Source organism: Acanthaster planci, linkage group LG11 (assembly GCF_054643075.1).
Source record: "Acanthaster planci isolate LZ-2023a linkage group LG11, COTS_SCS, whole genome shotgun sequence".
NCBI lineage: Eukaryota > Metazoa > Echinodermata > Asteroidea > Valvatida > Acanthasteridae > Acanthaster > Acanthaster planci.
Window position 1 is genome coordinate 15,207,272 of NC_141787.1, and position 27,003 is coordinate 15,234,274.

A 27,003-nucleotide genomic window follows, 5' to 3' on the forward strand; every position below is an offset into this window, starting at 1 on the left:
GAGTGCCAACGCTGCGCTGCCCGGCCAATCAGCCTGCTCTCCATTAAGACGCCGCGGCTCTGCAGCAGCACGTCGCTGTTTGTCGAGGAGCGGTTTGTCCCCAGGGAAGACTTTCCCAAAGCAGGCCCGTGCGATCGGCGGACATCCGGTGGGGAGATTGGATGCAGGCTATAAATAACAACCCCTCAATGATGGTGTTGTGATAAACATCAAAGATTGTATCCTTTCCCCCGGACTTCATGCCATCACAGACGCATGGCGGTCAAAACAAAAATGAAATTCAAGCAGTCATTGTGCTGGCAGAGACAGAAGATGTCTGACGACCAACTGGTACACGCTGTACATGTACATTTTTTTTTATTCTTTCCTCTTGAATGAGTCATTTACTTAATATAGCACCTTTTTTATTTGACAATTGCCCGTCATATACACAACCTATCATGTTCTCATTTTGTCAGAGAACAAAAATTACAAATTGTAAGTGCCCAATGATTAAATTATTTGAAATGTATACATTTCAGAGCAAAATTACACATGGAATGAAGATAAGACATGTACATGTGGATCAACCTGTATCCTTTACCATAGTAATAGAGTGCGATTCATTGGCTTTGCCTTGGATGCCACTGCCCCTTCGGGTGTACAAAACACCATGGACCACTGCACAGCAGGCAACAAATGTATAATGGATCAACCTGCAATGTATGCAAAAAGCCATGTGAATACAGGGCTCCATGGAAACTATGGTAGTTTATAACTGTTTGGGCATAACCTGGGCTAAAGACAAATAATAAAATAAAATAAAATACATAAACATGAGCAAGCACTGAACAAGAACCGAACACCGGTAGAAACTGAGTCCGTGTACATTTCGTTCATTCGTTTTTCGATTTGAAAACGAAATCAGACAACTTGTTTTCTGTTTTTCGGTTAGAAAACAAAAAATGAAAACCGTGTTCTTTTCCGTTTTTCCAAGCGAAAATGAACACCAGCATAATCTGTTGCTCAAAGAATGAAAAACCGTTCCATTTTTTAAGTGTGTGATGTAAGAAATGTCTTTGTAAGCCATCAAATCAAACATGGCTGAACTAGAGGAATACGAAAAATTTGTTGCTGATAAAGTAAAAGGAGGAACAACTCACGAGGAAATGTCTCGCATGCTCAAAGGCAACTTTTATCTTGAGAAGTGCTCAGGGACGTCCCTGACACCTCCTTGAAATTACGTCATATAAATTGGGATTAAAATTTAAAACAAGATTACTTTCATTTACATTTTCAGTCGGAAAAACAAGAAATGGACTTCTCCTTTTTCCTCATTTTTCATTGTCAAATCGAAAAACAGAAACCAACTTGTTTGTTGTTTTCCAAGTTTTGTTTTCAAATCGCAAAATGGAAACCTACTTGTTTGGCTGTGTGATATTCGTTTTTAAATAGAAAAAGGAATTAACCGCAATGTACATGAACCAAACTGCCCTTATATGGCATGTTCTTCATAAAATGGACCAAATGCAACTCCGGATGTCATTTTTTCAAAACTTTTTAAAAGAGTGACTTTGATCATGTAAAATACAAAATAGCATCTTCAGATTTATAAGACTGATTATTTGGGGATAATTAGACATAATGTGTACATTTGGTGGACATTTGGTTGGCTACCAGTGCAAATCAAATGAAGTTGAATTCATTTACAGTTTTACATCAAAGTGTTTACACCAGAGGACTTGATTTCAAAACTTCTCTCAACAAGAAGATTCAGTATATTTTTCGACTGATGCATTTTGAAACACCTAAGAAATAACTTTTAAAAATATAAGCCATGAAAAAAAAAATTGACGGAAAATGATGAGGAAAGTTTGGCTGTCTTCATTCTCTTACCGTTTATAATCACTCTCACTATACCAGCATATCTGCCAGGTCTTATACCTTTCAACCATTGAAAATTATCTTAAAATGTGGCTGCATCAAAAATGTTTAATAATTTATATTTTTGACAAAAAATGCATGACGTTTGAGAATGCCAAAAATGCTGTCACATGTAGTGCTAGAAAATTCCATGCACAATGTTCATTTTGCCGCTTATTTTGGAGATATACCCGCTGAAAATTAAATTAAAATTAACAACTTTGAGCATTAGTTTTCGTCATGAATTGTATTTTATGTCTGGGACGTCATTTTTTTTTCAAACATCATTTAAAATGACCGATTTTCTTTCAAGAAACCTTGGTCCCAAGAGAAAAATTGCGGAGCGCCGCCATTCTGTGGAGGGCTCATGAATATCGAATGAAAAAGAGGGCGCACTATCTGGGTTGATGTCAACGGTCAAACAGGCTAAGATGCAGCGAAACGTTTCTCTAACAGCACCGTGAGATAATGACAGAGGCCACAGAATTGCCAAGGTCGGTATTTTGGACTGCGATTTTCGGAAACACACTTGAAGAAAATGCGATTGGTCCAGTCGTAAAATGATGATGTTTGGGGTGTTTTTTGCACTATTTTTAAAGCTTGTGCTGTACATCGATTTGATTTTACTCGCTGTTCTTTTGCAGTAAATTTTTTTTACACTAATGACAGAATCGAATGACGTTCGCGACTGCTGACTTCGGGACCTGATTAATTGTGAGAGATATTTTTTAATTTCGTGACTATGGTTTTAATACGTGTTGATGTATCACCTTTCAGCACATATAAATCTGTGTAAAATAACCACAGGGATTATCACTCCTCGGTAAATTTTATTGGCTAGGATTTTACCAGGTTGTTCATGTCCGTCAAAAATGCTGACGTTCGAGACTTTAATTAGTAAACTCCAATTAAGTTGAAAGATGGACACGGTCATCATTGTTCCAGATATCAACCATGACTTCCCTCATTACATCGAACATTGGGAATTAATTCACTGCTGTTCACTTCAGGAAAAATGAATCCCCAATATCTAATGGTCCATATTTTGAGGAACCTGCCATATACCTGTAACATGCTGAATTTATTAATCCTTGGGTAGACCAGCAGGCATGTGACAATCCAGCTTGCTCTCTAATGGCCAAATACATGTACAATGTACATGTACATGTACAATACACTGTAGTGTACACATGTACTGTACATGTGTACATGAAGGCCTGCACTGTTCCCACCACCCACTACGACACTACACCTTCTCATGCACCACCCTGCACACTGCAGGTACCTACTGGGTACATGTACACCTACAGCTCATGCAAGTGTGCCTAGATTTAGTACCTATCCCCAGTGTGACCTCACATGCACCTGTGAAGCAGGAAGGGCATCTGGAGGACCTTGACCTCCATAGGAATGTGGCACTGTCTGCCAGGTGTATTACCAAGCTACCCTGGGATTATCACTAGTGAATGCCCAGCCTGACTTATGGTACATGTAAGTCACCTGCTCAGTATACTGGGCCGATCCCACAGAAAACCACAGGAACTGCAGGGGTACAAAAAATGTCATGTGAATGGGAAAAATCTTTTGCAACCATCAACCCCTGAAAAGAGCAGGAAATTTATATTTTACTTGAAACTACATGTATGCATGCACATTACATGTACAGTACATGTGCAGTATAAAGCTCTATATGGGTAATTCTAGAAATTAGGGGTCCAAACGAGTGACATTTTGGTGTCCCTGTTACATCTGACCTTTCTTATTTGGCATGGAAATGTCACCGGAATTGATTTCAAACTGTTGCTATTTGCTTGGCCGGTAATTTCCATTAATTCATCACTCCTGGAAATTAGAAAATGTGCTCTGAACTTACAAAATCATATGTCAGATGTGACAGGGACACCAAAAAAATGGATCCCTATTTCTGGAATTACCCATGTACCGGTAGTGTACTTTATAGGAGCCACTTGGAAAGGGAAGTTTCGTTTGTGAAGTGATGACAAGAAAGTATATGTACCAGTGTTCTAATGTGTATTTCTGAGACATTATCAATCCTGTCAGGCAACTGTGAAGGAATTCAATAGAATGTGTACTTTGTTCTAGGTTCAATAAGTCTTTTGCGAGGTAAGTTTGAATAAAATCTGGTACACTGAGTTATCTGATATCACATAAACATAACGATTTGAATTCCCCAGACTAAAGACACTGTTGCTATACCTTGTGATTTGGGGCAAGCTTTTGCATAGCGACCACCGTCTCTGGAATGGACTGGATCCTTTGTGCCCTTCTTATCCATTGAGAACAGTGTATTGTTGCAAGGCGTCTCTTACTTGTACATAACTAAGCAAAAGCTTGCCCTAAATCACAAAGTATAGCAACAGTGGTTTTAGTGTGGAGAATTTGAGTTATGTTCACGTGAATTTAAAGAACTCAGTGTGCCAGATTTTGGTCAAAGTTAACTCGCAAAAGGCTTACATATTTCACCCTTATCTCACAAGGCAAAAAGTAACACCCACCTCTGGCATGTCCAGAGAAATTACAGACACACTATGCACCATCACTCACTCTTCTCTTACTCTAAACAAACATTTGTCTTTGCATTTTAAATTCACAATCAAAGAACCGACCCCAAACAGTTCCAATATGGATCAGCTACACGTGTATAATGCCACTGCAACCTGACCTGCAGCAAGGTTCATCTCCCTACAATTATGTGAAGACTTCAGCTTGAAGTTGTCAACCTACCCATCACTGGAAATCTGTTTTTAAAAAGTTCTTCCCGGAGGCAAGGCCATCTCAAGGAAGATACTTGTAATGTCTACACATGTACCGGTATACATACATACATACATTTTGAGAGTCTACTGCACTGCACACAGCACGCCCTCGTATCATGCCCAGTCTGCATGCAAGTTAGGCCGTGTTCTTTGTTACACGGATCGGGATCACGATCAGCGATCCGTCGTTGGATGGTGCGAACCAGCGTTACGATCACTGATTGAGATCAAGATCCGTGAGAAACAAACAGGCCCCAAATGAGCTGTACATGCAGCATTGTGTACTTAAGTTGTACAAGGCTGTCAACGGTATGACCACCGGGGGCAAACACTACAATAAAACATAATAAAATCGTCCAGGTCAACAAAAGTAGAGTGTGCCGGGATATGTACTGGATGCATATTTGTTTGCTTGCATTTTTTTGGGGTGAAAAGTCTTGTGGTCGGGGCAAAAATAAAACGCAAAGGTACCTATTAAATATCTTTTATCACAAACAAACTTGTACTTATTGATCACTAATGAACTAATTACAGTGTCTCACATGTGCACGTTAATAGTGTATAAAAGGTTACATACGGGTATGCTGCGGTTGATATTATTCAAGCAGCAATTCCCCCATTGAGCTGGACTTTCCGTAAAAAATTAAAGAACTCAGTAAAACAAGGAAAATGGGTCAGGTCAGTCAGCTTGCTCACTTTGATAAAGCCACATGTGGGTTTTAGTGTAGGCGTACAAGTAACAACAGAAGGCTTCTGGTAGACTCAGAAACAAAAAGGCCACGCCCGAAGAAATCACCTGTGCAGCCTGGTGTGACGTGTACCTGTTGAAACCAAGTGCGAGCTGAAAGACGAAAGCCACGTGCCATAGACATGGGTGTTCCTGCCAGCCACGGCAAAGTAATTCAGACATGGCACACAAGCATTTTACAAAGTCACAACGTACACTCACATATTGTGACCTACTGGTACATTATAGGTATGAGTTTGTTTCTGCATTCAATTGCGGACCCTGAACAACAGACGACAATATGGTCCCCGACTGACAACTGTGTAGAGGAACAATAGGGGGTCCCCAGTGCATGTAGAACATGTACATGTACCACTGCAGTGATGGTAGCTCTAACCCTCCAGGTCTAATGTAAATTAACTATCTACTGAATCGTGTTGTGTTTGGCCATGCATGTACTTGTACATGTACGTCTAAGAGTCTACGGGAAGGCAACGTTTGGTTGAGGTACGGTACATGACATGTATGTGTAAAGGTACTCTACTGCGACATGTATTTGTCAGTATCTCGTTCAGCTACAGTTGTGTAAATTTCCAACTCCTTGTTTTGCAACATGTTTTCCCTTTTTTTTCAAAGGTTACTTTGGGTCAGCTGCTCCACCGGTGCCTGTCGTTTGGTCTGTTGGGCTGATGCTACAAACAACTGACAGACGGTAGGTGTGAGTGTTACATGTGTCATGAGCATGCAGACACAAAGTCTCAGGGTGAGTACTCTGACGATATGCACATGTACATGTATGTACGCGTATGTTTCTGTCAGAAAAAAAGCCCGATTCAAAAAAAAGGTCGCAAGACACTGACTGGTCCCTCTGTGACAGGCTGACAGCCTTTGCCTGCCCAAGCAGACGTACCAGGATGACGACCAAAAAAAAAAAAGAGGGCAAACCTTGAAAACGTCAGGCACCCAGGGTTTACATTAGGGCAATCAGTTGATGAACGGCCAATTTCTGACTTCCTACAAAGGAAATGACTGTGAGGATTCCTCCGTTGTGTACCTGGGATGGCAATGCACAGACACACATGTGCAACACGGCAACATGTGCACAGTCTGATGAAAGTCGGCCTATTTGCCACATGTGGAGGCACATGTGCACACACACACGTACATGTACATGTTGTGATATGACTACACGTGCACGTCATGCCAACCCAGGAAAAGTTCATTACCTCGAACTGAAAAAGGTGGATCACTGATTCCCAGGCCAATATCTCACATACAGCATGTGCAACACCCCACCCCAATAAATCCATGCAAGCGTGAGTGAAAAGCCACCTCCAGGCATTCGTCTGTACGCACATCTACATCTACATTTGCAGTCTCAAAATGTGTACGACAGCCCCGGGCACATTCAATGTACATAATATAGGTTCACTGGTAGACTGCAGATATGTAATTTCTAAAGGATACAACACTTCACTGCAATACCGGTATCTCGTGCCATAATCTAGGGCATGCGTTTAAATGTACATACATATAAGGTTTACTGTGAGTCATGGCGTGTCGTAGAAATCCCAGCACAATATGGACACATTCATGTTAACATGCATCGTCCAACATACCGGTAATTCATTTATTATAAGGGCCGGTTTTACGCACAAATCCACATAACCCTCCTATGCAAAGATGCATTCTCAACACAGTTGTCCCACATTATCAGTCAAATGACATATGATGCATGTTTGTCTATGTACTGTACAGGGGAAGTGGAGGGAAGTTTTGACTGTTTTCGACGGTTACAGCAAAAGGAGGATTCATTTTTAGTTGTGCAAGAACGAAGATATCGAGCCTGTAGAATGCCTACAGGTGGCCCTGCCAGGAAATCGCTGCTGTCGGGCCAAGTTGTGATGACAGTTCATTACCAAACTGGTAATGAACTGCTCAGCCAACGTTATACCAATACGTTCACTGGAAACCAACCGTCCGATAACAATATAATACAGCTCTAATAACTGCCCGAGTTGTGGGTATTTTCACTGGGACAATGTGCTGATAAAAACAATGAGATTTCTTCTCTGTCTCTCTGCTATTTCCTCCGTCAGTTCGGGACTCGGGATGAATAATCCTACCCCGCCCATCCGCTCTGAGCACAGCCCTGGCAGCGTTCCTTCATTAGTCCCCTCCCCCCCCAAATTATAAAGATGCAAACTCCGGGGGGGGAAGTGCGTCCGATGACTGTGCTAATTGGCGCACGCCATTTATTATCTCTCTCTCTCCTGTGTGCGAATGGGGCTGGGGGGGAGGGGGAGGGGAGAACTGCATGGCACAGGGGGTATATCACAGAGTTCCCTCTTACTGGGATCCTCCAATGGAGCTCGTCTGGCTTTGACATTATAAAGACTGTGTCACCCTGTACTGTTCTGCTGGCATGCATGCAAGCCTGGGTAGTCCCATCCCTTCCCTCCCCCCCTGCACCCCAGCTTGGCAAGCTGAGGACAGGAAGTCATTCACTTAATTACATCAGCATCCGCCACTGCATGATTGCTATCAAGTGACACATTTATATCTGCATGGCAGAGCACCGTGTTATCCTAGATCAAGGATTGCATGCAGGTGTGGCCCTGAGACCTTGGTAGGGCATTTGGTGCCAAATGTGCCCCGTACATAAAAAATTGTGATTGTGTGTGCAGCTTTTGCCCAAACTCCAAGGCACATGCCAGTAATGAAAATGTGTACATGTATGTAAAATACATTAACTTCTCCCCAGTGTGCCGATATCCGTGTACATGTACATGTACAGTGCATGTACATGTATATAAGAGCACCCACATGTACAATGTACTCTACGTATACCTGTACAAATGGCAAAAACAGCATTGCTTTGCTTTTTTTTCCCCCTCCGGTTTGTTACGTTATGTATCCCGGTATGAGAAATACAGGTTTATGTTGTGTGGAACAATGAACCTTGAAATGCAGTCCCAGAAAACCATTAAAATACTTGAGGTTTAGGAGAATTTCACCGGGATTGAGGAGGGCTGAGCCCAGCCTTACCACTACCACTTTACGAGGGGCTCGATTCGCTTTGAACGTCGAGGTGCAAAGAATTTGAAAGTGGTTGATTTGAAAGGGTTCGACAAAGTTCGCAGAAAGTGTGTTGTGGGATTTCAATGGATATGAGCCTGTCATTTATGGAAAAGGAATTCCTTTATAAGTTTGTAACAATGTGCATGGCTAATGGGTTGAGTTGATAATACATGTTCAGTCACATGGAAAGCGGTACCCTGAACAGGGTCTGCAGAAAGTCTCATATCCAGCAGGATATGTGGCAAAGGGAGACCCTCCTAACATGGTGCTATACCCAGCAAGAAATGAGACCGACGGGTACCCTCCCAACATGTCCAATCCCTATGCACATTCCAGACTATTGTTACTTAACATATTCCCCCAAGATGTCTGAAAGGAATTCCCCAGATTCCTGCGAGACAATGACCAACACAAAGCAGGGGGGGTTCTCTCCGTCTCATACCTTGCTGCATATGTATGGTGCACAAGCTATACATCCTAAGGCTATTGTGCCTACTGCATCCCCCCTCGGAAATCTGAAAGGAATCCTAAAGATTCCGTCCACACCAAAGAAGACACAATAGGGGGGTCCCCTTTGCCACATGTCGTGCATCAAATGTATAGTCTTGACTATTATGCATACATCTAAATGGGTAGATTTAACAGTCAACAGAACATTTCCAATTCATTTCAAATTTTGATGGACGGGGGATGGTATGGGGAGAGTTCTGCATGTCGCCACCATACGCTCGCCACAAACAACAAATCCCACATTACCCTGCGTTTCCATCGAAGACGAATTATCCATTCGGTGTTGGAAAAACTGATATTATCTGAGGCAAAGCTGTTTTTCGGCATTATTTTTTCTTAACTGTAGGAATTTATAAAACTCGAAAATCATTGTGGCCTGATACGAAACTCTTTCCAAGGGCACTAAGGCATCTCCATGACTGCTTTAAGTATTGGAGATGATGACCCTTGAAGGTTAAGGGTCCTATTCCCTCCGAGCGGAACAAAAGAGGGCGTGCTTTTTTGGGTGTTCACCGCATAGACGCGCCATGAGGCACGCAAGTACATGCGCATTTGACCCTGAGTACATTTATCAAATTTATTCCGGCATGTATGGTCTTTGCGTACACACAGAACGTGTGCAAGAACTCGCTTGTAATCACCTGTCTTTCTTTCGCCGATTGGGGGTGCACAAAGGGATACGATATATCTACTCAATGTTGTGTGATTAGTTTCTTCAATAAATACGTGAAGACTTCTTTTCAGTCATTCTACAGGGGTCTAAAGCCCTTTTCACACAATGCCAAAATTTGGGACAAAATTTCGAAGCGTGAATAGTTTACTTTGTGATTATACAGAGGCCCCTTTAGCATCTGTTCGCACATTATTAAACACAGCGCAACATTTTGCTGGCATTCCATGAGACGCAAATGCTTACTCCGCGGGTCGCCGGTAGACTCTACATTTACTGCATGCGAGTACTGCAAATACCAGTATGATGCTCCCCCAACGCTCCACTACCAGAGGGTTGCAGCACACTAAATATGAGCCCACAGGAAACATTTCAAAATCGGACAGAAATATCGCTGTTTGGTGACTCTCGGGAAGAGGTTGACCTCCCGTTTTTTCACTGGATATTCAAGATTTTGGCCACAAGTTCAGCTTTCTCTTCAATTTTACTGGGGCGAGACACTCTTTTTGTTCGCCCTTTTCTGAAAACACCCCTAAATTAGTAGTCAAACTATGCACTCAGTTCTGAATATTGCCACCCGCCTCTATGCAAAACAGGCCCAAAGTTTGGAGGTGTTTGTGAGCAAAATACCCCGAGTTGGAAGCCACAAGTCCCGAATTCGTGATTTATAGAAATATCTCTATGATTGGCTCTGATTATGGCTCCGCTTATTGTAAATAACTTGAAGGATCATAAAATATTCATGAGCTCGCACGTATCGGTAGAAGACTACCGATTACATGGAATGCGCCCAGAGAAGAACATGACAAAAATATGTGCGGCTAAAAGTGGTGATAGTGCACGTCTTCCCAATGTTGTACGCCGTATTTCCCGTTGGGATTGCACCTGTCATCTTCAGCTCTGATGCTGCATAAAATTCACACAATGATGCGAGGATAGCAGCAGACTCATGGCATTGTTGGCCATATTGCATGGTACGGTCTGCAGGCTAAAAATTTACTGTAGCTGGGAATTGAAGGACGCGCCCGCTGTTGTCACAAAGGCCATCGTATGTGGCCGTGCTTCTGGTTTCATGCAGATCTGGATTATGATCAGCTGGTTTACAGAAACCAAAATTCATCTGATGGATGGCGATGAACCAGGGTTGGGATCACTGATGGAGATCCAGATCAGTGTAAAAGAAAAAGGCCCACAGTTTCTGTTTTGGGCTCTCCACACATGCACACTGTATAGACCGTCGCACAGAATGGTGTACAATAACCAGTTTTTTCTCTCACGCAATCACTTCTCAGGGGTACCACCAGGAATCTTCCGCTAGTGGAAATTTTTTTCGTAGGTCCAGACCTCCTCCAAAATATCTCAAAGATGCCCTTTCACACGAACTGCTAGAAATACATGTCAGCGATGTTTCGCACTATGTATCTGTCACAAGGGTGGCCTGCAATTTCATCGCAAGCTTTCACTCGGTACAACGCAGCACGTTGGCGAACGTCCGTTTTATAGCATTGACGTTTGCATCGCTGGTACCGTGATATTCTTTGAATAATGGAAGTATGGACTAACAGTGATTTTCCAGCCATAACATACGCAAATGCTTTTTTGCATGTTTCTACAAACATTTGTGTACAAATTCAGTGATGACAAAACATCATTTGCCTGTCAGAGGCTGCTTTAGCTTTGCACCTTCATGTACTAGTGGCTCTCGTGTAGATTTTGTATCTCTTTTTCAAGAGTAATCCTGGGCATTTTCCATTTGTCGGACTCAGGAATAGACATATAGCTGCATGATTTTTTAGAGCCAGTTTAGTAATGGCCTTGTCGCAGCCCCTTTAGTAAGGGGCCAGTATTGCGCCTTACAACATTGGTGTCTGATTATAAACAGAGAATAACAACTGCAATCCCCAGAAATGCTGTGAAGAGAATATATTCTTTTACCTATTTTTCTTAATAGTGGCTGGGAAGGAATTTTTTCCAAGAGAAGTGCAATTTGTCCTGGTATTCGTAGCTCCAGACAAAAGGCCCGAACTTCTAGTACATCTGGTTCCCACCCTTTGAAAATAAAAATCTGTAATAATGCGTGCATAGAACCAGATGGCCTCAAGACTAGGCAATGGCGTAGCCACAAATTCCTGGTGCCCCCCCAGGTGCCTCCACAGAAAAAAAAAACGGAGGAATGGATATTGAACAAGACTAACAAAAACTTCCCCAAAGAACCACACCACTGAAAGCTGGTGCCCCCCCCCATAAGATGCTGGTGCCCCTTTGTACCTCCCACTAGTAAAATCCAAGCTACGCCACGGTCACTAGGGGCCAATTTGAATGATGGCAAAAGCAAAGGTGTGCATGTGTAGTGGACTTCAGTGCACACCATCCCTGTGAAAATCGCACGCTTTGCAAAGTTTGCATTCACATGACCAATCTCAGTGACAATCGCAAGAATTTCGTATCCCTGCGAAAGTTTGTAGGACGTCTGGATCTGTGTGAAGATCACACAGGGACCCTTGCGATTTGGTAACAGGGATACACTTTCGCACTGCACTATATCTCGGCAATAGTGGCATCGATGCAATTTCATCACAACGGACCCATTTTCAGCTCTCGTGTGAAAGGGCCTATTGATTCACCAGGAATGCTGGTCACTCTAAAGCACTAGTGTCCTTCCACATGACACTTTTGTAAGATTTCTCAAGCATGAGAAAATTTAATTTAAATTTCTGAAGCCTTGCATTTTTTTGCGCCATGTGGAAAGGGCTTTACTCTGTCTCTCTATCCTCGCTGTGGTGAAACAAGAGATTCTTATATCTTTACTTAATATAACCCACAGAACTGACGATTTTAAATAAATGTATACACAAGTTCTACTTGCCCATCTTTTTCTAACAAAGGTTAGTAGCGGAAAAAAGGAATATATTTATTTTGGCTGTGCTGACCAGGTCTGTGGTTGCCAGATGCAAGACAAGGGAGAGGATTCCTTGTCTGACCAAAACTACCGGTACGTGTATGTCTCGGTTTCATGAATGTCAACAAGTTTAAAATGGGCACTTGGGGGACTATACCGGTAGCAAGGGAAAAGGGCTCAGTCCCTGGGGAAACAGGCTGCAACTGTTGGAGGAAACTTCTTGGTGTTATGGTCCAAGTTAGAATTCGGACCCCACAGTTCTGGGGGTTGATCAAACTCTGACCATCTTTGACAGTCTGATTTAACGAGGAGCGAAAGTTTCAAATGAGGAACAACAATTGACATTAACCCTCCTATGCTGAAGTCACTCTTTGGGTCACTTGGTAAACACCTCAAAGAAGCACAGCTGTGTCATGTTGTGCACTGCACCAACATGCAAGAGAGTGACCTCGGGCACTTGTGCATATTTGTGCTATAAAACTAAAGGAGGGTTAATCAATTGAAAATGATACTGAGAAAAACACTCAATTAACAATGTTGTGCACGATTTAATTTTTCAGACATGAATGTAATCCTTCCATTAAATAAATGGCATCAATGTTACCATTCATAACAGCTCCCCCTCTAATATACAACACTGAAGAAACAGTGCTTCACCGGACTCCAATTTACCAAATACAAGTTTTATGCAATTTTAGGCAATTCAAACATTCACACTGTGAATTCATGCTGTGATTTTTTTTAATCACAGTATGTACAAATGAATTAGCAGTCACAGGCTCATCACTAACAACCATGACAACAGGAAAACAGTTAGCAACAAAGTCAAAGAAACAATTGCCACTGAAAAAAATAATAACCAACGAAAATAGACAGCATGGTAGCGAGTACAAAGGATGAATACGCCCCCCCCCTCACTCGAACATGCCACGGCCACGGGGCGGCCACGCCACACAAGGACAGGTCCCAGTTCTCAGTGCTGTTGACAGTGCCATGCCACACACGCCGACACAGTCATCGCGATGTCCAATAACTCGCTTAACTAGCAGTAGCACACGCAGGCTGCAGCAAACCCATGCAAACGTGCTCGATTATTTCAGCTACAGCCGAATATACTCACCACAGGAAATCGTTGTCTTTATCTTCGTAGGAATTGTGCACCCCGTTGTAGTTATAAACCGCAGGCTGCGATCGCTTTCGTCGCTGTCTTGCTGCCGTGGACTGCCTTGCGCTATTGCTGCCGCTACTAGTACTGGCCATTTTGACCTTCCGAACGGACCGGCCTGTTGTCGAACCCGTAAACAAAATCGATTTTCCCGACAGAAACGGGCCCCTGTGATCCTACCACTGGCCACCGTATCTCAGGAAAACCCTGGCAGTCATATGCAGTGCAGAAACCAGCTGAAAGTCCGCTAAAATTGCATGTTTTGTGCTCGGTTTCAGGGTAGATCGCCGCTGTCACAACAAACACATTTTCATGACAATGCGGATGTGAACGTCGACTCCGTGAAATCGTGACTCATCTACGCATGCGTACTTGAGCGACTGAACGTGGGAGGGCATTGTGGGAGTTCCAGGGATCCGAAAATGAAAGTTTTAAGGACCGCGGACATCATTTCCATAATAATAAAAAAAATCCCCCATCATGCTCATGGGACGATCTTCGCCGATTTAGGGGGCGTCACATCTATGACCTATAAAAACTGTCAAACAAACTCCTGTTCGTAATCAAAACAAAGCAAAAATAACACGGAATTTATGGATTTAAAAAAGAAGACGGAACTGAGAAAGTCACAAGTCAGTTCACAAGTCCGGACTGAAACAGCTGAACAAAGGAATATTGCCTTCGTCAAAGTTCATTTAATAATTTATGAGTTGACCTAAGAATGGATGAATTGTGGTGACCTTTGACTCGCTCGTATAATTGCAACTCTGTAATAAAAAATAAAGGTCTCAAGAGCAAGACAATATTCATACGAAGTGGTTTATTGCGAATAAATAATTAAAGCAAACACAGCCAAAACATTTCACTTTTCAATAATTCTTATTTGGACGGCCCCAAATTCTGGAATCTTCCTTATATTATGTGGCATTACGCGAACTTGGTAACGACCAAAGCAAGCGAAACAAAATATTTTAAACGAATCAAAAACGTGCATGCAACACGGTGTAAGTGTGCAGCAGATGCCACGGCACCGTTGACCATCTGGCTAACCATGGCAACAGGTTTTTTTCTGGTGTTCCACCCTCCCAATCTGAAATATTAAGTTGAAAAAAAATCTTTCAAAATGAAGAAGGTACATTGTATGAAGTCCTAGATTACACTAACTTTTCTTCCCGACTGGATCTGTCACTGCACACTTCTTTTAAAAAAAAATAATAACTGCGTTTATTACTTTAAAATAAACAAAAAGTGCAGGTTCCTGATAGCAGCTCTGATTAACAGCGCCATCGTAATAACAGTGGCCGCCATGACCAGTCGGTACAAATCCTACGCTGCGTGTGAAGATCCATCATCGCTATGTGATAAAAAAAAATTATAACTCCGTTTGTTGAGAACAATACTCCTTTGGTTTGGGACCTGGTGGACTCACTAATTTGAAGTTTATTGAGGAAAGAGCGAAAAATCTACCCTAAACCTAATTGATACACGCCACAAAAAAAACAAAGTTAAAACAAAAAACAAAGGGGAGGGAGATTTGGAGCGAATCCTGATCTCCGGGAGTTTTGGCTTCTTTTTATTTTGATTTTAATCAGAAATTTTTGTAATTATAAATCTGGTCCCTATTGTTACAAATTCTTTAATAAATTTAAGTAAAATAAATTTGAGGTTCCCGAGGTTATGCGAAATAAGTGGAGGCCAATCGCTGCGGGGCCCTACTTTGCCCAACTTTTGTCAAACGAACGGCTATAGTTACGTTGTTCCCATGCTGAGGTCAACCTTAAAAATGGAATGAATATTGGAATTTTCTTGACTAAAAGCAGGGAAATTTCACCCCTCGTCGAATTCAGTCTGGCCTTTAGTTTGCCGAGGTGTGGACGAGGCACTCTCATAGGTTTTCTGACCGTCGGGTTTCGTAAGCGCCCGCTAACTGGACGTGCTGTGCCAGTGTTGCCGTGTTATGCTGAGCTCTATCACCGGCGACCTGCTGTTTCTCTCGGCTCAGCTTGGATCAGAAGTATCTGCTCCCGCCGCAGCCGGCGCCACGGCCTTCAGCCCCGTCCGATTATCGATTGTGAGTTCCCTCGACTGCTGTTCATCGGCCAACCACCATATCCCAATCTTCATGTCGGAGGCCGCCACTCAAGATCGTCCATTTTTAGAACTAAAACTTTTGCGTGCTAAGTTCAGGAACTAGTCGATCCTCGGCAAACTCAAGACCAGAATCCCACCCATGGAGTGCCCCCCCCCTCTCAAAATATCCGACACATATAATTCAAATGATTTTATATAGTTCTTCCCTTGTGGTTAATTTAAACGGGTATGTGTGTTTATTCTGTTAAAATTTAATGTAAGTAATGAAAATAACACTTTTCTCATATTATCTTGCAAAAATTTCGATCATCACTCAGCTTAGTTTTCCTTATGATCTTTGCGACTTCTGGGATTTGAAGCGAATTCGTCACACGATTTGGAAACTTAAGTTTTGGATCTTGCGTTTGCGTGAACTGGGCAGGATGGTTGAATTGTGGAATTATGCTCGGAAGATCGGTGCCCTTTGCAAAATGTAATTTTAGTATTAGTTTAACAGTAAGGCAATGTTTTCCGAAATAATTATTCTAAAAGAAAGTATATAGGTAAACACACGCTGATAGCTTAAGAAAGACCGGATCACAAAACATGTGTTTCAAGGCTGTTTATAAAAGTAATCAATGAGTTTTAGGTTGCACTGGAAAGAGCAAACTGCCTTTGTTTTGGTCTTTCATTGAGCTTGGTATCCTGATGAATATGGAAATGACATGGGTGAAAATGTTGAGAGTTCCTCTTTATTTCCTTCTTGCAAGATTTAAAAGGCTTTTTGTTCAGAAGCGCAAAATCGGCACGGGTGACTTTAATACGACCTGTTTTGTTCAGTTGCGTCGCAGAATCGTCCTGGGATTATTGAAACTCCACCATCTCGGAACTGACCCACCACCGAAAACCACGAAAATTACCTCTTACAATCATAAAAATTTTGATTTATGAAGGAAATAAATCGCTTGTGTACTTTTCCCAGCTGTAATTCCTACCAGAGATTTTTCCGAACAATAATTGTGCAGCCTTTGAGTATTTTGCGCCCTCCCATGTCCCACTGTGGTTCATAAACCCGGAGGAGAAAAAACAATCTTGGTTGGTCTCAGCGTAGCAGATGCAGACTGTGCACAGAAGACGCAGACGCGCAGACTGCTGCCCTCAATCGCCCTCCTTTTTCTTCAAAGTCACTGGTAAACCTAGAGAACATTATGTTGATCGTGCGTGCGCGCACCAGTGAACTACGATAACAAACGTACGGGACCCTTTGATTTATTTTTCTGTGCACGAAGTTTGGAAGACTAAACATGTTGCAAAGACGGACGAGTTTACATCAGTACTAGCAATCATGCAATCCATGGAAAATAGCGTGGAGCAACCGGTGGCCTTTCCAGCTACAGATGGCCAACCGGCCTCGGAGGAGGAGAGGAAAGTGGTGCAGGAGTTCAGCTATCTGCTGGAAAAGTCCAAGCAGCTTTTCAACGGGCTGAGGTGAGTTGACCATGTTGACAGTAGCGTGCGGCGACTTCCAACATCGCCTACGAATCGTGTGTTTAGTCATGTTACTCTTTCACTAGTGTTTACCGTCATGGCCATGTTTGCGAGGTAGCTTACAGTATAGACTGTTCCTTGCTCTATGCTTATAGTCACAGTACACAGCACAGAGTCATCGTGTATGGTCATTGGTCATTTGCTGTCCCATATTAACAGTTTATTGCCCTAGGCTCTACTTGAGTTGCAGCTTAAACTTAAAAGTGCACAAAAAGTCAATCGTGTCCATACACCCCACTAGCACTACCATGACCACTTACGAATCATGCTATGGATGGAGTCATGGTTGATTGCTTACACCCACAGTAAGTATGTAATTCTTGGGATGTTCGTCACCTTTTAGCACCCTGTTCCTGAAATAAGGAAACAAAGTCTACTTTTACAAAACAGAGGTGTCGGTTGTCCCAAGTTTGTTCTAGGTCTACATGTACTTTCTCAAACTAACTAACATTTTGACCTAAAGGAACCATTACTCAATTCTGATAGGCCTAGTTTAGGTAAATGTTGACAATATTTAAGCAAGAAAACTTCAAATTTCTAACCCGAGTTTGGCAAAAGACAACCACTCAGTGGAATCATGCCATTTTGTTTTTCGTCTGGTTACTCGACTCGGGCATTTTGGATTCATCAAAACAAATCTCCATCCAGGTCAAGAAACCAGACTACATTTGCTAATTTGTCGTTCACAGCTCTTTGGGGCGGTCATGCATCGCTGCCGTTTTACCCCAAAATGTTCCTCAAAAACCAAAAGTACTGTTCTCCTTCCTTTCTGATATGAAAGAGGACATCACCAACAACTTGTTTGGATACATTGTTTTGAAAAAAGTAGAGTTTGTTCCCTTATAATAAGGACAGGGTGCTAAAGGCAATGAACCCCAAAGTAGGCCCTAGTAATATTTTTTGTAATGGTTGTCTCCAGTCTTATTTTGGAAAGAGGTGTAGGTTGTCTCTAATTAAAGAAAAATAATGATTGATGAGCTGGAAGAAATTTTTGGAAATAACATTTCACACATTTGTCTCTTCATCTTAACCTCAGTTTCAGTCTATAAAATTTTTTTGGGGTGTAATGTAGACACACAAATCAGATGGCTGATACATGTAATATACACTGTACCGTGTATCCATGACTCCATTTGCAGCCTTGTGGCTAGGCCGTTAAAGTTTCTGCCCTGTTGATTTTCAGCCTTGACGTCATTCTTTTGACTTGAGTTACCGTACATGTACGTCTACTCAGGCCGGAGTGGCTTCCCGCCCCCTGAGCCAGGAAGCTGTCCACCGCAGCTTAAAATCAGTGACTGTGCAAAGAAATCCTATCACAGCTCACACGTTAAAAAACAAGAAAAAGATTTTTCAAAAGCCCTCTCAAACCCAAACCAAACAAAAAAGCCCTGAGGCCATGGAGTTGGAATGTATTGGGAAGAAAACACTTTTATTACACATTATAGTAATTTTATACCACATTTATCGCTGTAAATCTGTGATACTTGCCGTATTGTTTGTGGAGAAATAAACGAGATTGGTTGATGTACATGTATCCTGCATCACTTTGGCAATGCTGATTACATTTTGTAACTTCACTGAATGTGAAATGTGCAATTACATGTAGATATATGTACAGTATATATGTATACAAATGAGTTTGAGTCGGATGAATACACACACGAATGTACATGTATGTACTTGCAATGTTGTTTCACGTGGAATTTTATACAATATGTGTGTGTCCATGCTTCTTTGTACTTGTAGGTTGCAACTTATGCACAACCATCAGAGTGATGTACGTTTACCTGAATGATAAACGTGTACACACATATACATGTATGTACATCTTTTTGAACAAGTGATCAACATATTTAAGGATAAATGCTGAAAGCTCAGCTCAAAATACCAGCTTTTGTAGCAAAGCGGAACAGCGAGAAAATGAGCACTTTTGGCATTGATTACGTACATGTACATGTACCGGTATGCTTGAGGTACATGTGTACATGTATAGTGACATGGTCAACATTCATGTATGGTTTAGTAGTGGCAAGATTCCCCCTGGTAGTAGTCTCTGGTTGTCAGGTTACTTATTTACGGCACGTATTTACATGTAAGCTGTCCACTTCATGTCCAAAGGTAGCCAAACTAACATACTAATATACATGTACATGTAGACCAGTGTACTATATCTTCCCTCAAAAATTACAATGTACATTCCTGTACACCTATTATAATTACATTCACACTGCAAGTATAAATTTTACCATTCCACAAGTCAGTTGCACTGTTTGTCCATGTACCTTTTGTTCCTCCAGAGATCTCCCACAGTACGGACACAAACAGTGGCAGTCATATTTTGGAAGGACCTTCGACGTGTACACAAAGCTCTGGAAGTTTCAGCAGCAAAACAGGTAAGCAGATCCTAACTGCGGACCTGTGGTATTATCTCTAAGCCCTGACACAGACTAATTTTTCATCCAGGAAGATCAGGATTACCAAAACATAGCTATTGGTCTGTTTACATCACACTGGCATGCAGGTGGCAGTGCGTTGAATGCTTCAATGGCCAGTTGTTGAACATCATCTAATGGTCCATGCTGTGACTTGCCGAATACACTTTCTTAAGTTTAAGAACACACTGATGCGAGTGTAGTGTCAATGAAGTAATGGCGTCTTGTCGAATTATTCTGCTAGACTAATTTATGTGCGCGTCAGTTCCAGTCTTAGATATGAGAGAATCCACAATAGCAAAAGTGTTAAGCTGAAACACGCAGAAAGAACAAATTGACGAAACTCCACAGAAGTTGACTGTGTACACTATATGCATGTAAAAATACAGGCTGCTGATTATAAATTTGGCAGCATATGGGTTAATAAGGCAGGTTCCTCAAAATATGGACCATTAGATGATGTTCAACTTTGGAGGTTCATTTTTCCTGAGGAGAACAGCAGTGAATTAATTCCCAATGTCAGATGTAATGAGGGAGGTCATGGCTGATATCTGGAACAATGATGACTGTGTCCATCTTTTGACTTGATTGGAGTTACAATGTAATTAATTAAAGTCTGGAACATCAGCATTTTTGACGGATGTGAACAACCAGTTGAAGTCAGCATTTTTGACAGATGTGAATTCAACCTGTTGAAATCCTAGCCAATAAAATGTACCGAGGAGTGATAATCCCTGTGGTTATTTTACACAGATTTATATGTGGTGAAGGTGGTAATATTTACACATATTAAAACCATAATCATGAAATTAAAAAAACATCTCCCACAATCAATCGGGTCCCGAAGTCGGCAGTCACGAACATTATTAGATTCTGTCATTAGTGTAAAAAAAATCGACTGCAAAAATAGCGAGTAAAATCAAAATCGATGTATAACACAAGCTTTAAAAAAGAATGCAAAAAAGCACCCCCAAACCATCATCATTTTACAACTGGACTGATCACATTTTCTTCAAGTACGTTTCCAAAAACTGCAGTCCAAAATACTGATCGTGGTGATTTTGCGGCTTCCATCATTATCTCACGGTGGCGTTAGAGAAACGTTTCGCTGCATCTTGGCCTGTTTAACCTTTGACATCAACCAAGATAGTGTGCCCGCTTTTTCATTCGATATTTATGAGCCCCTCCACGGAATGGCGACGCTCCAGGGCTTTTCTCTTTGGACCAAGGTTTTTTGAAAGAAAATCGGTCATACTGAATGATGTTTAAAAAAAAATGACGTCCGAGACATAAAATAAGATTCATGACGAAAATCTAATGCGCAGAGTTAACAATTTTAATACAATTTTCAGCAGGGATATCTCCAAAATAAACGGCAAAATAAACATCACGCGTGGAGTTTTCAAGCACTACATGTGACAGGGTTTTCGGCATTCTCGAACATGTCGAGCATTTTTGGTCAAATTCTCAAAACGTCATCAAAATTCTGTCAAATATGACGTTTGCAACGAACATATTGTACTCATTATACATTTTTGATGCAGCCAAACTTAAGGATAATTTTTGAAAGGTATAAGACCTGGCAGATATGCTGGTATAGTGAGAGTGATTATGAACGGTAAGAGAATGAAGAGAGTCAAACTTTCCTCATCATTTTCCGTCAATTTTTGCTCTTTTTTTCATGGCTTGTATCTTTTTTAAATTATTTCTTAGGTGTTTCAAAATACATATACATCAGTTGAAAAATATACTGAATTCTCCTCTGGTGCAACAGTTTGACGTAAAACTTTAAATGAATTCAACTTCATTTGATTTGCACTGGTAGCCGACCAAATGTCCACATTATGTCTCATTATCCCCAAATAATCATTCTTATAAATCTGAAGGTGCTAATTTGTATTGTACGTGATCATAGTCACTCTTTTAAAAGTTCTGAAAAATGACATCCGGAGTTGCATTTTGGTCCATTTTATGAAGAACATGCCATAACTTAATGTACACCGTGCACGTACATTTACGCCTTCATGTGATGCTCTAGGACCCTAAGATTCCAAGGATTGGAGGTGAAATAAAAAAATCTGGCTCTCTGTGCTTGTGAAGATATTGAGTGGACAGCGCAATTGAAAGTGAAGTCTGCACCCTGTACGGCATTGTGCATGAAGTTAAAAGCTTGATTTTAGTTGCCTTTAAAAAGAAAAAAAATATTCTGTCGCCTGGCTTAAAAGCTGATGCAGGAGTGATTAGTGCCACTGAGGCGTGGACCGGCAAAGTCCCGCCTGCAGTCAATTTTGATTGCAATTACTATCCCCCCAGGGAAAGTGCCTCTCCCCTGTTGACAATTTCTTGGATTATCCGATATAGATCTTCGTCCATAGTGCACTGAACGAGAAGAATTGAACATCACTTTAATTTATTAGTGCCAAATTCCTTAATTCTGTGTTTTGCGAACTCTTGTACTGGTAACATACCTTGTCAAAGGGTGAATGGGCTACATTTTGTGTAAACACGCATATGTACATGTGAGCCTGGTATACATGTACATGAAAGTATGCACATGTATCACAACATTCAGATGTTGATAGAAGAAATTTATTGTACTGTAACAAGTTACATGTACATGTACCTGGCATACAGCTACATGTGCCGGTACATGTACACGGAGATGTACATAAATGATCTGGGGGGAGGGGGCTTTTTGATGGTGCTACCCTTAAAATGTTTTGTGGGAAAAATTGGGGGAAATTGTTAAATTGGAAATAAATTTGTAAAAAGTGTCTTTGGTACATGTTGTTTGATTGGGGTGCAGCAAAGTTCACAGACTTATTTATGTACAATGAACGAAAGCGTACATGTACGTTTGCTGCCCAACTGCATTATGCAAGCATGTACATGCACTGGTATATGTACTGTACATTTAGGTGTACATGTGCAGTTTACCTCACACAATTTGCCAAAACAAGAAACTTACTCATATTTCCAAGTGAAGATAGAGTGAACATCCTGCCTGCCCATTGTTTCGCTAATCTGAAGAAAAAAGTGTAATTTGATACATGTACATGTATGCATACGCTTATACAGGGAATACATGTACATTGTACATTAGGCATAACACGAATGGTGTTACATTAGTGGATACACTGCCACAGTGTACCGGTACCTCGGTTAGCATGACACATATTCCACTGAACCTGCACATTGTATTGACATGCGTGTTTGTGTACACCATATGCTTCTCCTCGAGTGAAATCGCACCCAAACCGTCGGATCAATTCACACCCCCCCCTACTCACCCATCCGTTCCCGCTCTGCCCATGATTTTGCTGAGTACTGATGCACGTTGTTTTCCTCACGATGCACTGCCCTTGCGGTTACCAGTAGCTCAAGTTCATTAGTAGCAGTGAGCAGCAAGACGCGTTGCCTGTAGTCCATTCAAATGCTAATGAATGCTGGAACTGGTGTTTGGCAGGAGGTGTATTTCAGCAAACATTATTTATATTTGGTCCTTGCATACATGTAGGTATAATTTGTGCAATTGGCTTTGTTAATTTTGTTTTAATATGGGTGACAGAACCCTTTTGCTACCCTACATACATGTGTGTACTTTTATTTGTAAAGAAGTACCCCGATACAATGTACGAACATGTACTGTACATGTACATTATTATTAGTGTGTTGAAATAATCTTTGTCTTCTTTAATTCTTAAATGAATTTATTAGACGATTTGCTGTCCAGAGTCCATCAGTCCTCGTCCTTTGTAAATAGTAAATTTGGAATTCTCTCGTTTTCAGTTGGAAAAGGTGAGAAAAAAAATTTGCATCGAGGGAAAATAATTGTATTTCTACCCTCTGGGAGACCTGTTGTGTGGTACATGTTCGTCAGCTTCCAGCAAGAATTTGGCCAGGAACTGCTTTAAAAGCCAAAGCCACGCTGAATTAAACTTTGTGACGTTAAATGCCTAGCAAATCTTTTCTCCCCTTTTAACACTATGGCAAAACCAATCCAATATTCCCTCATCAGCCTCCGAGTCTGTCTGCCCTCTGGCCAATTTCCAAGATTAAAACTGCAGCCTAATCCCCCCCTCTCTTTACTCCATCTTCGGGCCATCATCAGAGGGAGAACAGATCTGTGGAAGGCAAAGGGACAATTGAACGAAGACTTCTTAAAAGGAAATTTGGAATATGGTCACGTCAGTGTGGTCAACATAACCCCCCTTTCCCTTATACTATATACCGGTATTTAACTAAATGTGAATCATGGTGACGATCAGCATTGTGCTCATCATCCCCAAGATGGGGACGACGACGACGATGATGAAGATGGTGAAACTCTATCTATCTGTCGGTGGCAACCACTGGCGTTGAGTCGCCTGAAACGCTGGCAGGCGCCAGGCTGCTCCAGATCCCACCCTACTATCGCAGATCAAAACAAATCTCACTGTGCTCTTCCCTAAATGACTTTGCCAACTGCTGCTTGTCCCCTTTTGAAACTCGAGAACGATTGCACGTTAAAGGTTGGATAGTTCCTCTCTGTTTTTTCTCCATGTACATGTAGTGAACCATTTCATAAAAACCTGGACTGATTGTTCCGCCCTGCCCTCCATCTCACTTTGTTTGTCTCATCTGTATTTCTGCATTTTCTTTATTGGGGACACTGCCCCCCAAGCTGCCCCGGCTACATGTAGTATAAATTTACATCTTAATTCCTCAAATAAGTGGAGGAGATGGATCGCTACTGCACTGGCAGATTTCCTAATCAAGTCGATTCAGCACCAGCTGGGAAAGTTCCCCTAGGTCTTACGGTACCATAGTCTCCAACCTTTATTACCAACTTCTACTCATACGAGCGTTTGGTTTTAAAATGAACTTTTCTTGAGACAAGGCAATAGGCAGGTGATGTTACATGTACTTACATGTGTATACATACCTCTATCACAGATAACCCTCTGGACTGAAAGTTTTCACTGCCAAGGACTTAAATAGTCAAATAACAAACCTGCAAGCAGATACATACATGTACATGTATGTAACATTTCATTTAATTGCACCTGTTAAAAGGAAATTGCACCTGTCGCTGGTGGGGTGGTGGGTATGAACATCCACAGTTCCAATAAACCACTGAACTGGGCCTTAAAAGGCACACTGTCAGAAACACTTCAAGTGAAGTGTGGTGCATTTTCCTCAGACTGGTACTGGTGGTTGTAGAGGTCTGTACAGGTACAAGCCACTGCCAATGTGCATTATGCCTGATGAGGCCACATCATTTAGTGTCGACAGGCATTAGTCATGTTAGTTCATCGTGATGGCTAGGTTTGCAAACTTTGCACAAGGTGTTCAACCAGGAAAAAGCCCACATGTGCCTCTAGCTTGTTACCTTATATCAAAGTTACTGAATATTTTTAGTATTAAAAGCACATCGTGCAATATGATGTACATGTATTGCTACTTGTTCGTGTAGAGTACTTGTTATTAAAACAAATTGCTTACAAAGTTGTCGGGAGATCATAGAAAAAGCTGACCGGTTTCTTAATCATTTTTGTAATAATACAATGTGATTGATCAATGTAAGTGTTTGTTTGTGCTCCCAATGCAGGCAAGTCTTGGACACACATTATGGCCTGAAGCGCTGGCAGATTGGAGAGATTGCGTCCAAAATTGGGCAGTTATATTACCATTACTAGTAAGTATAAAGCTACTCCAAATGGTATCCTTAACCCTAACCTTTTTGCTAGGGACCTTCCTCAGTCCTCCGATTTGGGGGTGAAAAATTTGGATTCTCCCTCAGTCGTCTGAGATCCTCCAAAATTTCTTGGAAATGTTACTCGGAGGTGTGCCTAGTGTCTCAATCCTTCAAAATCCTCCGGCAGTTCCTGTCGTTAGGTTGAGGCAGTGCAAATGGCATTCTTGAGCAGTGCGGTTGATTCAAAAGAAACATTGGGCTGAATTTATGCACAACTAAGCATAAACAACTCAAGGTCTAACACAGGACTTCAAGCATGGCATCCTTCACAATCTGCCATGCGCTTTTGCCATCTACCTCAATCATTCAAAATCTTCCAAAATTGCCTGAAAAATTTTGGAGGCTTGAGGAGGGTTAGGGTTTATAATGATGCATTCAAATTCTTCTATCATAGAAGTAGTATACAGAGTCTCCCTCTCCCCCCAACAATGCTCCCACACCTCATCTGTGGTAATCATAAAAATGACCCCTGTAGAATAGATAAAGTAAGCCAACAGGTATTACTTCGTTGTTTTAGTAGATGATTGTTGTATTTTAAAAACTTGACTACAGACATAAACTAGAAGTTGTAAAACACGTTTGTACCGATGGGATTTAAAATTCATCTTTGCCAACTTGAGATATTGAAAGTGGAATTTGGACAAATATTGCTGTATCAATAGGGAAGGGTCATTATGCCCAAATGTGGTAATACTCTGGACTGATTGGTTGGGACGGAAGCTACAATAGTTCAGCCCAAAGTTAAAAAGCAGGTCAAGAAGTATGGAGTGCAATTTGTACGTGTACATCAACATTTGTTAAACAAAATTTATGGAACACAAGAACTCACAAAAATTAAATAAAGTTAAATTTTGTTTCAATATACATCAATTATTTAGTTACACTTTTCTTGGGTGAATCCTAAACATTTTTATACATGTACATGTATACATCTGAAGACTTCCGTTTAAGATGGGTGAAAGAGATAAAAGTTGAAGACTTCATAAATTAAAACATCCAACATAAAATTAAAATTGCTTAAAATGCTTAAAATTTAAGCAAGAAATATGAAACTGACACAGAAAGGTTGGAGTTGAAAGTTACATACAAGTGGACAACAAGGATTGTAAAAATGCACCAGCCCCCCCAAAAAAATGCTCCAGGGAGTTCTTGCTCGTTTGTACATGTACATGTAGTTGTTGATTAGAGCTTTATTTATATAGTGAGTGGACAAAAAACCTGGCCGTTTGATTGATCCAAATGCTAATGGGAAACTGTTACTCAATCAAATCAATAAAAAAATTGAGGGCCTGCATAATTTAAGCAGCAGCTGCTGATTTCAGTTGATCCACCAATTAATAGAAAGTTAGGATTTGACCGTTCACTGTACACGTGTACAGGTATACATCTGCCTAGTCGTCAGAGGGAAATGATTGTCACTGTTAGTTATTCCACTGTCAAACTATCCTTGTTTTAACCATCGGCACCATGCTAGAATAACATCTT

At 41.3% G+C, this 27,003-nt stretch overlaps 2 protein-coding genes across 2 annotated transcripts in view; one reads left to right on the top strand and one right to left on the bottom strand.

Annotated features, from left to right (window-relative positions):
• The window catches only part of cop1 (COP1 E3 ubiquitin ligase), a 40,040-nt gene extending 25,953 nt beyond the window's left edge, over window positions 1-14,087 (bottom strand). Inside the window, exon 1 of the mRNA XM_022229358.2 lies at window positions 13,687-14,087. Within this exon, the coding sequence (XP_022085050.1) occupies window positions 13,687-13,826 (140 nt within the window). The 5' untranslated portion in view covers window positions 13,827-14,087. The remainder of the gene's footprint in view (window positions 1-13,686) is intronic.
• Window positions 14,088-17,049: 2,962 nt separating this feature from the next.
• scai (suppressor of cancer cell invasion) overlaps window positions 17,050-27,003 on the top strand; it is a 47,788-nt gene continuing 37,834 nt past the window's right edge. Inside the window, exons 1-3 of the mRNA XM_022229399.2 lie at window positions 17,050-17,289; window positions 19,647-19,742; window positions 25,372-25,458. Of these exons, the coding sequence (XP_022085091.2) occupies window positions 17,147-17,289; window positions 19,647-19,742; window positions 25,372-25,458 (326 nt within the window). The 5' untranslated portion in view covers window positions 17,050-17,146. The remainder of the gene's footprint in view (window positions 17,290-19,646; window positions 19,743-25,371; window positions 25,459-27,003) is intronic.